Here is a 15,767-nt window from a genome sequence, read left to right as displayed (position 1 = left end):
CTTATTACCTTCTCCTAAGGACAAATTCTCACCGTGATGTTACCTGGTGTTTATGAGATTCCATGCTCATGCAAATTATCTTACTTTGGACAGACAGGTAGGTCTGTTCAGAAACGCATCTCGGAACATGAAGACCACATTCGTCTTCTTAAATCGCAGAAATCTGGCCTCTCTCAACACGGAATTGAAAATCCAAACCATAGGATCCATTGGGAAAAGGCTAAACTTTTACATAGATCTATATTTAAACATGAATGTTTATACAAAGAAAGTTCTGAAGCCCTACTACACAGACCAAACCTAAACCGCAATGACGCTCTTACTATTCCTAAAGTATGGGAAATTATCATACAAAACTGTGTTAATTAATTAAGGTTTTTTTTTTTTTGTACCACGTTATGCACGTTTTCATGAGATTCTATTGTAATCATGCGCCCTAACTGTATGTTATTCCTAATTTTTGTTTAAATACTGTACTGATGATGTCCTAAGATACTTAGGATGAAATATTTACAATTAAATAATTTTCACTGTGGTTTATACGTGTGTTTCTTCTAATTATGAACGCACCACAGGTTTCGTTATTTAAAAAAAAAAAAAAAAATTATTGCAGTTATAGTACCTCAGAATGTTTAGGTAGTCTGCACAATGACAAATTCTCCACAGCAATTTTACCCCGGTTTTCAACAATTTGGTCCTTGATGTTGGATCAACTTCTATAATCAAGTTTTTCTTTGTTAGTTTTTTTATTTGTCATGATAAATTTGTGTGTTATCTTTGTACCGCCACTGAAGAGTTCATCGTTCTGCATGCGGATTGAGTCAATTGTTGTTGGTATCGATTTCACTGAGAATGTCATATATGATTAGCTCTGGAGAGTATTTCTTACTTGGATTTACTACTAACATGTCTTTGCATTCCTTAGAGATTTCGTTATGTAGCATGGATTCAATTAAGACTCCTCCATTATTTATGCTTTTCATTTCTGTGTGATTCCGATTTTTTTCTTGAATCAATTTTTCTTTTATGATATTTTTGGTTTCTTCGCTATTTAGCTGAGCTATCGGTTTCACTATTAATTTATAGCAAGGACTGTTTTTAGCATTGTTTTTAATGACATGTAAATATAGCTGAGTAGGCTGAGCTAAGTTAGCCTGTTCCTGGATGTTTGGAGTTTAGTTCAATTGATACTTTAGCTTCATTTTTCATTTTATTGAATACCTTCGTTAATTCGCTCACTGCCATTAGTATGTCCTTTTTTAAATCATTTCTTAAATTTCTGCTTACTTTGGCAATGTTATGTAGCAATTTGAAGGCTTTTTCGAAATCTAATTCGTCCCATAATGCCACTTTAATATTACTCGAAGTTGCAGTATTATATCCTCCTTTTGAACTGCTAACTTTTCTAATGTACAAAGTTTAAGAAAAATGTACTTAAAGTTTCCTGCTTGTTCCTTTCTTTCTACATGTGTGTGTGTGTGTGTGTGTTTTTATATATATATATATATATATATATATATATACACACACACATGTAGAAAGTTTTTTACCTTGGGTATACTATACGTTAAAGATACCAAGTAATATTGTATGCAAAACTAGCAGAGATTCATATTCAGTAAAATGTGACAATCAACAGTCTACATGTGGAAGTGTGCATACGCACGCATACACCGCTTGGAAAGAAATCAATGGAAACCCTCACAGAAAGTTGCATCGTACTATGTAATGCTCCCAAGTCAGTGCAACTGTGTCCAAGTGAATGGCTGCAAGAAGGGAACTGACATAGTTTGAAAGAGGCATTGTGATAGGATGTCATACCTCAGGCCTATCTATTCGGCAAACTGTTGATAAATTGAGCCATCTCTGGTCACCAATCAGTGATACCATACTGAAATGCAAGTGCAGAGAGAGCACCGCAAGTGATACTTGCAGTGGATGACCTACCTCACTCACTGAATGTGACCATAGGATGCTACAAAGGATAATTTGTAAAAACCACCATTCACTGGCCAATGCATTAAATGCAGAGTTCTGGGAATCAACTGGAACACAAATCTGCACAAAAACATTCAGAACAGAGGCTCACAACATGTGTTTCCATGGTAGGACCACAATATGCAAACCCTCACATTACCCAAAACAAAATGCAGCATCATCTTCAGTGGTTCAAAGATGTGTGTGTGTGTGTGTGTGTGTGTGTGTGTGTGTGTGTGTGTGTGTGTGTGTGTGTGTGTGTGTGTGTACAGTGGGACAGGAAAGCTTCGAAAACAGTATTATGGAGTGACGAATCATGCTACGCCCTTTACTGAGCAGATGGATGTGTGTCAGTGTGGGAGATGTCTAGTGAATATCTCTTACCAGAGTGCATAACTATAGGTTAATAAACTTGGATGGTTAGAATGCACATAAAAACCAAGCCCAATATCAAGTTCATTACATTTAGTAAGTGAGTAAATTAATTAATAAAGTAAAAATTCAATGTAAAGAAAAAAAATGCAATATTAAAAAAAAAATACTGAAAATAACATTTCAGACATTCTGCAATTTCATTAAAACCACCAAACTAATTTTATTGTAAGAGTGAAAAATATTAAGAAAAATAAAAGAGGTAATATTTATCAAGAGGCAAAATGATATCCTTATCTTTACATGTTCAAGTTTGTTTCAGCACTGCAATTATCTTTTGAGTTGGATTTGCAATCTTTGCTATGTGGCCCCTGAACTACGACTTGCTATCTATTAACACTCCAAGATCCCTGATCAGTTTCTTCTAGCATAATCCCACCAGTATAATACAACATTGGATATCTAACAATGCTGCCAAACTGCATGACTTTACATCAAGTACTACATATCAACAGCATTCCTCATTATCCTACCTATCTTTGCATCATCAGCAAATAGCTGTAAGTCACGTGTCATATCCTTCCCAATGTCATTAATGTACAGATTGAATAACAATTGACCAAGGACTGAACTTTGAGGCACACCACTGGTTATTACCTTAAATCTTGCAGATTCAAATCCCATATATGCCACTTTTTGATATCTGTCAGTCAGCAATCCTCTTATCTATGCCAATAGTTTATAATTCAATCCCATATTCTCCAATTTAAACAACAGCACTCCATGCTGTATTCTGTCAAAAGCCATAGCAAAATCCAAAAGTATCATAGTGCATTCATTCCCCTGGTCTAACACATTGGTAACATTATTATAGAATGCGAGCAAGTTGCTAAAACATGACCTTCCCTTAGTAAACCCATGCTGGTCGTTGCAAAGTAGAGATTCACCATCAACCCATGTCTGAATGCAAGCCCTAATCAATTTTTACAAAATCTTCACCACCACTCCTGAGATAGTGATCGGTCGAGCAGCTGGATACAACAGTCTTTGTACCACCTTTGTGCAATGGGATCACCATACATTCTTTCGATTCCTGCAGAATCTTTCCTGTTCTGAGACTCAAATTATATAGCTTGGTCAAGAGAATAGCCAGTTCAGCTGAACACTCTTTTAGCACCCGTACTGATATCCCATCAGTCCCTATTGTTGAATTCTTATTCAGTTTGTGTAACAGCTCTAATACCTCCTCCTCTTCATACACCTGAATTTCTTCAGAAGAGGTAGCAGTGAATTCAATGTTCTATACACCAGGTTGATAGCTTTCAACAAAATGGGCCCTCCTTAGAGTTGAACAACCTATTCTACATCTGTCACCTTCACACCATCTGCATTCAGAAAAGTTATTCTTTCATATTTATTTTTACTTGTAGCACTTGTAGATTGTCTTTAGCTTTCAGAGCCAGTTTCTTTTCATACTCAGACTTAGCTTTCTGACTTGTAGTGTTTACTTGTAAGTTGTCTTTAGCTTGCAGAGTCAGTTTCTTTTCATACTCAGACTTAGCTTTCTGACAACAGTTCTGACTTTTCTGGCCTGCCGCTTATAATTTTCATGACAGATATCATTCTCATGCAGACATATTCCTTCCACTTTCTTATGAATCACTTGCTTCTAACTCTTGGGACACATTCTGATATTGCATCATTTAAGTATTTTCGAAATGTTACCTATGCACTCTCAATATTCTTCCCATCCAGCAACCGATACCATTCCGCTGAACTCAATATACTGGTCAGTTGGTCATAATTTCTTGCTTTGTAGTTTAGCATGTAACCTTTTCTGAATGGAGAATTCAAAAACTTAGTCACTTCCCAAGTGAGTACTGCATGATCACTGTCACCAACCGGAGGCAGAATAGTCACTATAATCAAATCTAACATTCTTTGACCTCGAGTTCGTTCTGTCACATGCTGCTTGAGGAAATTGTCCTGCACCAGCTCAATAAATTCAGTTCCATTCTTCTCATGAGATTTTATTGCTATCTAATGATTAAAGTCTCCCATTATGATAACTCTTTTCATACCCACTTTCTGTTTGGTGTTGCGTTTCTTCGTCACTAGCAACCAATCCACCAGGTCTGTAAAACACCCCACTATGTAAATGATTGTGTTAGATTCCACTTCACACCAGATTCACTGCCACATGAAATACTGTTACTAGTACTACAATCATGGTTCTCAACACTAACTGGATTCAAGTCATCCAATATCATTAGCAGCATACTCCCTCCTTTCTATCCTGTTTATCCTTCCTAAAAATACTGCACCTTTTATACCCAATACCAGTTAATATGTCTGATTCTGATAAGCAGGTCTTACTAATGCCTAAAATCTGAGGTCCCAACATACTGACCAAGGCAAAAAACTCTATCCCTTTGTTTCTGATACTCCTAGCATTCACATTAGACATAATAAGCTACCTAAATGTTATTTTGTACATTCTTGTCTGCATGACTCAGTTGGACAACTTGCAGATCTCTATTCTTCTCTAGTACAAAATGCATGTAGACATCTTTGCACATGTTTGATTGGTCTGAACCATACAAACACAAAATCAGAATCGTTCTTTCCTTGTAATCATTTCTATGATAATGCCATTCCGTCATTAGCACAATTATATAACGTTGTCACTCTTAACACTCATATTCTCACCATTCCTCCCATTATAATTTTGTTTCCCTGACTCTCTGTGTTTTAAGTCTCATACCATTTATTAGTTTTTCAAGACTCCCGATACCAAACGCATTCAGGTGTTTGGTATCAGGAGTCTTGAACCTCTTATACAAATCTAATCTTCCCTCAAACTCACTCCATACATCCAAAAACTCTCATTCATTCCTTCTACACAGCCTATACACTGAAATGTTTCCCATCATAGCCCTTCTTAATTCATTTTTATCATATCAAGGTAATATACTTACCATTTTCACTTTCTCACTCTTGCCTCTTCCAACAACCTTTTCATGTCCTTTCTCATACTGAACTTAATACTAGTTATTAGCACCTACTACAATTATGATCTTGTTTACTTTTTTTTTCTGTTTTTGAATTCCATGTGCTGTTTTTAATTTTAGCTCCTGGAAAATTTGATATTACAACATGCTCATCAACAGCATTTTTTATGATAGACTTGCTATACCAAATAACACTGAGGCTAACTTAGAAAACCTTCTCTGGATCCTCTCCAATACATCCTCATCCACTTGTAACCTCAAGAGATCAAATCTGTGTACAGCAGTCTATTATGTGGCCTGATCAAATTCTTATATAAGGGAACCATAACCTCTTTGCTTCTGCATGTCAGCATCCTCCTCATTATTGCTGTAATCTGTTGTATCCCATAATTCATACACACATTCAAATATAAAATCAAAAAATTAATGAAAATCATTAAACTTTGTACAAAGTTTTTTCATTTGGTTATAAATTAAATTAAACGTGTCAAGAAATTATATCCTTGTTTAATCCTTTACCAGGTGTAAGCAAAAAAAAAGTTTGTGTGAAGTATCGTCAACGACTGAACTACTTGTATATAGAGGCTAATGACTTCATATTAAATGCCATATAATTATTATTAAAACTTGACCTTCATGGCGTCTAAGGTATCATCGTGGTAGGTCTATACTCTCCATGTTTCCACCCAATCACTCCATTAAAATAACCTGCTTCTTGCTTCCCTGCTCATACTCTCCTTATACAGCTTCCAAGGATGAGGTCTCTAGTTCTACCCTTGCTCCTTCTACTCTATGAAAAATTTCATCCGCTTCAATCTGGTTTAATTATATAGCTTGGTCAAGGGAATAGCCACTTACAACCAGGTAACAACCCCTCACCAACATATATGTCTCAATCAAATCCTCCCCCTTCTTCTTCTATTCACATGACTCTGTAAGTTGCATTTCTCAATCTCTCCTCATATTCAACATTCTAGAAACCCAACACTAACTTAGTAAGATTCTCTCCAATACATTCCCTTGAAACTGCGAGAGATCAAATATCTGAGCAGTAGTCCATATGTGACCTGATCAGAGCCTTATACAAGAGAACCATAACCTCTTTGCTTCAGCATGTCACTATCCTCCTCGTTATTGCCATGATCTGTTGTATCCCATAATTCAAAGAACGCATTCAGTCAGGTGTGTATATAATGAAATTGTGGGAAACATCACTACTCAGACTGTTTCAAACCTTTATTGAGATCTCGACAATGGAAGCCAGACCCAGAAGAGATACCAACACGCAGAATGTTACTGTCTATAAGGGTGAAGCATAATGCTTTTAATCCCTATTATCTGATAAGGTTACTGTGTAGGGGAAAATTTATGAGCTACGTGCTCAGCCCGAGTTGGGCAAGTTATAGATCTTGAAAGGGAACTAGAATGGCCTTAGGTCATCTATATTTGCATAATTCAGATTCATCATAATTTGCTGCTTGTTGGATTAATTCATTTGGATGTGAGGACGATTTTGAGAAGTACTTTACTGTGAGAGATCACAGGAAAGAGTAGATATAAGGAACATTTGTGTCTCGATGAAGTTGAACATTTCTGATGTACCATGGTGCATTTAAGAGCATGCATAAGCATATGTTTTGCAGTCTTTTGCAGTTTAAGGATATTTGAGCTTGAAGTATGGCTCCAGGCAGAGGACGCATAAGTGATAATGGAACGAATCATCAAGTAGAGGAGCAATTTGATTTTAGTATCTAGTTTGCTGTTCCTATTGATAAGAGGGTAAAGCTGTGCTATGACTTTTGATGCCTTTGCACATAAGGATTTTGTATGCGGGCTGAAGGTCAGTTTTCTATCTAGCAGTATGCCAAGATTTGGCTTCTGTTTTCCAGGGAATCCTGATGTTAAATAGAAAGATGTCTTCTTTGGGAGATGTTGAATTTTTTGTGAACAGAAGAGCACTGCTTTTTTGAGGGTTTACTTGCAGTCTCCAAATGGAGAACTAGTGTTCCAGTTTCAGCAGGTTATCTTGTAGTTTCTTTGTAACAAGATGCGGTTTAAGCGATCTGGCCTGTATCGCCGGCATAGAGAGCAATGATAGATGACATTGGGTTATGCGGGATGTCCGCCATGTAAATTGAGAAAAGTATCGGCACCAAGATCTGCCACTGTGTAGATACCGCCCCATTTAGTTTAACTTGCATGCGTCTTCCAGAAAGAAAGGACTTAATGAGGTGGATGAGATCCAATGGAATGCCAGCTAAAATCAGCTTGTATAGGAGTCCAAAGTGCCATAATTTGTCGAAGGCCTTTTCTAAGTCAAGAAAGACTGCTCCGGTGTATTGATGCCAGTGGAAGCTGGTGGTAATGTATTCAACTAGTCTATGGAACTGTTGAGTAGTGCTGTGGAGTTTGCGAAAACCAAACTGCTCTATAGGTAGGATATTTAGCTTGTTTACAGAAACTTGAATTTTGGAGGACTTTTTCAGCGATTTTGCCCAAATTGGAAATCAGACTGATGGGGCGATAACTTTGTGGCAGCTGTGGGTCCTTACCAGGCTTATAAATAAGCTTATAAATAAACATCTGCCAACTTCCAAGCATAGAGGAAGTATTTGAATCTAAGCATGGCATTTATTATTGTTGTAAGATGTACAATGGCCTTTCGGGGTAGCAGTTTAATAACTTTATTAGGGATGCCGCCAGGTCCAGGAGCTTTTTTATTTTGTAAATTTTGTATGATGTCGTAGATTTTGGCTGGAGAAGTAGGTGTGAGTTGGCTGGTACAGGTATCACACTGTTTTAGTATGTATCTGACATGGTGGTGGATATTATAAATATGATTGAAGTTCAGGTTATCATATGACGGGCTGCACTGCTTTTCTAAGTTTTTGACTAGAGTTTTGGCTTTTTCAGCATCTGAGTGAACTATGCCTAAATCCGATTTGAGAGGAGGAAGAGTTTTATTTTTATTTTTGATATTTCTTAACAGTTTCCAAACGGTTTGATCACCGGGTGAAATGGAAGCTAATTTATCTTTCCATAGTCTTTTTCTGTGGGCCTTCAGTGCACTCTCACTGCACTATTCAACCAGTTGAGTAACTTTTTCTTGCCTTATTTTTTTCCCTGATTAAGTTCATAATATCTTCTGGAAGTGTTTTAGGCTTAGAAGTAGGCATATTTGAGGTGATAGATGATAAGGCTGCATTGATTTGTTGAGTAAATTTATTGACTGCAGAACAATTTCTTCTTTTAGAGTTAATATGAGGAACAGGACCAAAGTAGTTTAGGAGCACATTGGATAATTTTCCCCAAGGTATGAGGGTGTGAGGCGAGGGGAAAAGTCCCTTCTGATTGCTTAATTGGAGCAGAATAGGGTTGTGGTCAGAGGTTAATTCGTCAAGTGAATCCAAGTTGTACTGTAATTTGACATTCTGGAGGACAACTATATCTAGGACATCAGAGGAGCCAATTGGACTGAGATGAGTTGGTATTGAAGGACTAGCCACAGCTATGCAATTGGGACTTGAGTAGTTAAACAGTATGTGACCATTTTTGTTGGTAGATTTATTGTTCCAAGCAGGATGTTTTGCATTGAAGTCTCCAGTGATGATGACCAGTCCTTTTAAATCCAGATATCAGGTCAACAATATCTTTGTTTGAGAGTTGTAAGCAGCAAAAATTTTTAGGTTTCCAACTGGGTTTGTGAGGACATTAATGCCTGTGATTTCAAGGTTGGTTATTGAATGATGGTTTATATAGTTTTTGATAAGGGTGGCTCCACCTCTATACCCAAGTCTTCTGTCGTTTCTGTAAACCTGATATCCTCTGATTTTTAGGTTGTCAGCAGGCTTCAGGCGAGTTTCATTGATTAGAAGTATATCTGGATTATATCTATTATTGAATTCCTGGATTTCCAACACTTTGTTTTTGATACCGTTGGCATTCAAAGTGATAATCCTAAGCGAATCTGGAGTGATTTTTTTCCTGTGCATCAGAGAGTGCAGATAATGGATTGAGTTGCTGTAAAAATCTTTTTGTCATGCTTAGTGATGGGTTTGTGTTGCCGAAATCCTGCAGCATATTTGCAAGAGAGAGTGGTGATAACAGCTGATAGATTTGAATGTGGATTACCAGGTTCTTGTTTTGTACGATCTGTTTGGAGTGGGCCACATCAGCATATGTTCTCGTTTGATGTTGAAGATTCATTTTCTTAAGGGGCTCAGTTAAATGATGAGCAAGCATCTGTTGTCATGTTCTCACTTTTGGAGGACTGAGGAGCTTGAATTTCAGGAACTCTCACACTAGATAATGAGGTAGGTTGATTATTTGGATCGTTCCATCTGTTTTTGGGGTGAGGAATACACCCTCTATAATTAGCAGGGTGGGTTTTGGCTTGGTGCAAGTGTTTGGGGGTGATTCTCGCCACATTTTAAGCATCTGTACTGAGCTTTGCACAACTTTTGGGCATCTTTTGGCACTGCCCAGAAAATGCTCTTTTCCTCAATGGTTCTGGGGTGATTTTAAGTCCACAAATTGACTTTAGATTGTAAATAATCCTTGTAAATGTTATGAATCTCTACTAAAACTAGAGGCATAGGTGTCTTATTTGATCTGAATATTCTACTGATCTTTATGGGAGGTAGATCCTGCAAGTTGAGGTCAGTGACTATTTCATTCATGTCAATATCCTCGGAGGACCACTTTCAGATTTTTTTTTGGAGGTAAGCGAAAATATATGTATTGTATTCCTCTCGTGTCCAGCTCCTTTGTAAGATTTCTATAATCAGCCACCGTGGCAAGCTAAATTTTTATGCCCTCATCTACATTTTTGGCCAATCTATAATTTATTTGTAGGTTAGCCATGGTGGTTCTTAGGGTTGTCCATCTCTGCTTCTCCCTTAGGATAATCGGTGGAACCTTCTCATTGGGAGAGGCGGAGGAGTCTGAATTGGGAGAGTCTTTGTCCAGACCAACTTCATTTGTTGGTTCAGAAGCGAAAGTTTTTCACTTCTTACAAGCATGAATTTCTTCTTGATTAGTGGGATTAGAGGCAGACACCAGTAAATTGAGCTCCTCCATTTGAGGAGAGTCTTCATTTTCTTCATCATCAACTTCAGGTAAAGAATATAAGTTTAAGTAGTCAGACCATTCTTGTTCAAATTTTTTAAGAAGCTTTTTAATGAAAGTGAGTGCTAGCCCTTTGTCAAGAGAGTCGACGATGTCAGGATCAATCAAGTTAGCAGGCCATTTCAGTTTGAACTTCTTTTGAAGTTTATTAATGAGTATGATAGCTGGCTCTTTGTCAAGCAAGTCAGTGACAATGTCCAAATCAGGCATGCTCATATCGATTTAATTGCATATGAGTGCAAATATAAATCTTGCAGGTCTAGAGACCTGCCAGTAAAATTTATGTAGAGAATCCCGCAGCCGTAGAGAACTGCCAGTAATGCCAAGCATTGGCTAATGCAATAGTCTACCAGCTAAACAATATTAGTGCAAAAATAGTCACAAAACGAAGAAGCTTACCTCTAAAAATCATTCGGAATTCCCTCCAAAAAATCACATTAATCAAAACGCAAGATTAGTAACTTTAGTTACAAATACACGTAAATTCTCTTCATGATAGGCACCATCTTGCCAATCCCCCAGATACCAACACCGAAGTCAACCAGAACACATATATTTCCCATATACAAGTGGTGAAAAGGTGTCACACTTCATTAATAAAATATTCTGGAGTATAGATAGTCGCAGAAAGCTTTTTTTTTTTCACTTCGTTATAAATTAAACTTGCCAAGAAATTATATTCTTGTTTTCTTCTTTATCCAAGTGTAAGCAAACAAAGTTTGTGCAAGGAAAATGTATGATTTCTGCTTTACTTCAACCTTGAAGTTCTTTGTCTCTCTTCTGGGTCTGGTTCCCACTGAGGTAATCTAAAGTAAATGTCGAAACTAGTCTGGGCAGTGACCCTTCCCATAATGCATAGCATTATACACACCCAAAAGGATGTGCTTTGCATTATGGGATACTAAGGCAATTAATGTGAAGTCTTTTTTTTTTTTTTTAAATGTTGGGTGCACACACAGGAGGTTGGTTAATCAACCTATAGTACATTAGTACGATGTATGGGTAGTGGGTTGGGAAAGGAGGAATTTGTTTACATTTGATTTGAATGACTTTAAATTGTATTCCTTGGGAAACACAGCAGGTGGGAGGGTCATTATATAGGTATATAGAGTCATTAGTCTCTATATACAAGCAGCCCAGTCATGAAGATATTTTATATGCAGATCTTGTTTGCTCATATTTGGTAAAGGATTAAACAAAAAAAAAGGTACATTAAACTTTATTAGACAAAAAATTGCAAGTTTCACTGGGAACAAAAATTAGATAGCAGCATTGCAGGAAATAATTATTTAATATGATAAATAAAATAATAAAAACTCATCTTACATTTAAGAAAAAGGGTTGACCTTGAAGATCTTTATATCTGCAAGATAATGTTCTGTTTATATTAGGAGTATCTATCAGTTCTTTCCATAAGTATGGCTCATGAGTCAAAGAATACCTGAGAAAGAATTTAAGAATATATGGTAAGTTCTATTATATTACAGCAGAAAACTATTTCAATTAAAATATTCAGTCCATTTACTAACAAAAGCATTTAATCATTCATTTCACAGTGAAATATTATCAATAAACATAGTTACAGTTTTTGGTGCAGCATGAATACAAACACCATTAAATAAGGTTAGTTCAGGGTTGTCATAATCATAAATGAACACACACACAAAGTGACATTAACTATAACAATACATTATGATACTATATTTTTTTTAAATGACTGAATTATATATTATGTAAAAAAAAATCCCCAATATAAAAAAAAAAAAACGAGTACTAAAGCTGGTAGCAACCAGATGCAACTAAGATGTGGCTAACAATGGACATCTTCATTTTTAAGAATAGTTACTCAAACTGTTGTTGCTCTGTTATGAGAATGCTAAAATTTCAGAAGGAAATTTACATGCTCAAGTATTAAATTTGTTAAATAATGATTGCCAACGTGGTTGCTACTGCAACCAACCTCTTGCTATCACAGTTATTTCTTTTGAAGATGGAATTAACACAGTTAAACAAATAAACTGTCAAAAGCAAGTGAAATGATGTGACCTGTAAAGGTATCTGTATCATTCTACTTTCTTTCTTTTCTTTGTTATCCCTTCAGAGGCTTTCATTTTTGTCTCCACCTGGAGAGAAATTGATAAGGGACCTTATACAATAAAGAAACATCTATATTCCACATATGGTCAAAAACATTTGAAAGATGCAATCTGGAGAGGTGTCTCACATAAAAAAGGAGATTCCTGCAATATTATTATTATTACATTACATCTCCAGGGAGTCCAAAGTGTCATCAAGGGAGGGCACCTACTCCACAGCTTTCTGTCTCCACCAACTACAACTACATCCACCACGACTAGAATTCCACAGACAATCACAAACATCCATGCCCACGGTGGGATTCGAACCCACAGCCTTTTGGTTGGAGAGCAGATATGCTAACCACTCAGTCAACTAGGCCGGCTGAGTGGTTAGCATAGCCCTCAACAGTGGTGGCTTGTGGCTTGAAATCGTGGGGGTGCTGCAACTTTCGAAATATACATACACATTATAAGTACAGTGTATATGTGTTTGGATAAAATATCAAAATTACGGTAAAAATAAAAAAATTAAACATGAAAAAATATTGTTTATTATCGATAAAATTATACAGTTTGGTATACTTCAAAATTACTTGAAAATAAAATATATTCTTCTTGTTTTGTTTCATGAAAAAATATTGTCTATTATTGATAAAATTATACAATTTAGTATAATTCAAAATTACTTGAAAATAAAATATATTCTTCTTGTTTTGTTTCATGAAAAAATATTGTCTATTATTGATAAAATTATACAATTTAGTATAATTCAAAATTACTTAAAAATAAAATCCATTCTTGTTTTGTTTCGAGCGAAAAGTCAGTAACTTTTTCCTTGATGTTTGTGTGACTGTTGAAGAATTTTTTCTCTGTTGAAATCATTGCAAGTGCATTTAACCTATCCTGATTCACAGTGCTCCTCAGAAATGTTTTTATTCTCTTTAATGTTGAAAAACAGTGTTCAGGCTGTGATGTAGTCATAGGCATTGTCAAGAGAATTTTTATTAATACAGTTATTTCACTAAGAACACAATCTAAATTATTTTCAGTTATAAGTTTTAACAAGTCAATTAATTTACAATAATCACGCATGTCGAGTCTACTGTAGAATACTCGAAGTTCAGTTTCAAGTCTTTCTTTGTTGATCATGGGATATGCTTCAGTGGTCAATTTTATTTCTTCTGTAGGCAATTTATTCTTAAAATTAGCTAATTTATCCTTGTTAAAAAATTTAACAATAATGTTCTAAAATAAAAACTATAATAAATGTTATATCTTTAATTGTAATGTCTGAATATTTAAAGAGATGGAGTAAACAGGATAAGCACTACGAACACTCTACTACTGGCACAAACTGCATATAAACAACAGTGGAACTGCACGATGGACAGTGCCGCATTACACTAATAGCTCGCATCTCACTATGACGTGCATATGCTTGCATGCTTAGTAAATATTAGCAATATGACACTGTGGTAAACACAGTGCTGCTAGCATCCTTCGCCCTACTAAGTGCTACAAGATGGATTTTTATTACTTTTTATACAAAATAAGAGAATTGTATAGGATCATTAATGATAAAATTAAATATTACAAGCAAATATAAATAAATTAATAAATATATTTATATATCAAGAAAAATTGGGGGTGCTGCAGTTCCACAGTGCCTATGCATGAGCCACCCTTGTCCCTCAATATCCCAACCACAAATTCATTTAAATCAGACTGGACTGCACCAAAATTTTAAAGCATGATAAACATAAGAAATAACTATATTCCAAATTTAGCTCAAACCATATGAACATAGCAAAATGTAGAGGTGTTTACTTAAGGTGCAACCTCTCATTTTCACTTCAGTTCAAATGGGCTAGATCTTTTAGTAATGTTAGAAAGAGCTATATTTCAAAAGCACTTGAATGATATAAATAGCAGTAGTTTCTGCAAAGAAAAAGACCTTCCCTAGACCTTCTACCCCCTTCATTTTAATCTGCACTTTTCAATAGAAACTAAGCAATCTAAGAAACAACAAAATTTCCATATTTAGCTGAAATCAACTGAATGATGCAACTTGTAGAATTGTCTCTGAAATCTTTGTCAACCCCTTTTATTTTAACCCAAATGGGCCAGACTGTTTGGGAGTCCTTTAGCAATGTAAAAAGCTAAATTCCTCTTCCACCCAAGAGGAAATAACTTTTATTCCATTTCCTTATGAACAAGATATTTTGGAATGTATAGCAAACATTTTAAAACCACTGAACATTTTAATTGCCATTTGTCCTGTCAGAAAAATCACTAATTTTCTTGCCTCTCCTAAGAAAAACCTTCCTTCCTCTTTGTTTTCCGTTCTTGTAGCTTATCATGTTATGGACAAACGTAAAGTTATGCTTTAATTCATTGTGAAGAACATAAGTCTTATATCAAACATCACATGAACAGTATGGACTTAGTGAACATTCCATCTCCGCTAAGAATTCACTGAAATAAGGTAAAAATCATTCATAAAAGCAAAAGCCGATTTCTCATATTTCTTATTTGTAATGATTTCATTACAATAATGCTTTTACTGTGTATATACCTATTCTAAGGTGGCATTGGTCAAAGAAATAGAAAGAATAAGAAAGATTGGCAAATAAGTGTTTGAAATAAGAATTATAGGTAACATCTAGGGGAAGATAGATGTATATATATATATATATATATATATAGGTTGTAAAATGTCATGAGAAATTATTTATTTTTTTTAGAGAATTTTCGCTAAAGATTTTCCAATTTTTTTTGTCTGAATTAATAAGAAAAAATTGTGCTTAGTAAGATGTAAAAATATAAAAGAATAAATTACTGTTAAAATGCACCTGCACTTTGGACTTGTTTGTAAAAGCTTGATAGGAGTTAAGCCGGATTAGTGCTGAGTACCACCAAAATCGTAAGGTCTGGCAGCCAGCGATGACGTCAATTCTTTCACTGCTTCTGGCTAATCCTGGCTACGGGGTTCCTTCCCTGAATCCAGGAGTATCGTTCTTCCCACCGCCGATGCCAGATGTTTCTCCGTCAGCCCTCTCTCTAGGCTCCGGCAGAACCCCAGCGCGTCAGACGAAAGAAAACTCTCGAGGATTAACCGGAAAGAAGATGCTCCAGTCTCTAAGTGTGTTACCGAAGGTAAATCGGACTTTCCTCTCAAGATTCGTTAGAAAGTAAGCCATTA

General features: G+C 35.8%; 1 protein-coding gene across 2 annotated transcripts in view; it reads right to left on the bottom strand.

Annotated features, from left to right (window-relative positions):
• LOC150100293 (intermembrane lipid transfer protein Vps13-like) overlaps window positions 1–15,767 on the bottom strand; it is a 654,685-nt gene that overhangs the window by 490,113 nt on the left and 148,805 nt on the right. For both annotated transcript variants that reach the window (XM_090402852.1, XM_090402853.1), the window contains exon 12: window positions 11,814–11,928. In XM_090402852.1, coding sequence (XP_090258978.1) covers window positions 11,814–11,928 — 115 coding nt within the window. The remainder of the gene's footprint in view (window positions 1–11,813; window positions 11,929–15,767) is intronic.

The sequence above is a fragment of the Typopeltis vanoorti genome, chromosome 13 (assembly GCF_054136105.1).
Source record: "Typopeltis vanoorti isolate ZY-2024b chromosome 13, IOZ_Tvanoo_1.0, whole genome shotgun sequence".
Taxonomy (NCBI): Eukaryota; Metazoa; Arthropoda; class Arachnida; order Uropygi; family Thelyphonidae; genus Typopeltis; species Typopeltis vanoorti.
Note: the sequence above shows the minus strand (reverse complement) of the source record. Positions and strands in the feature narration are given on the sequence as shown.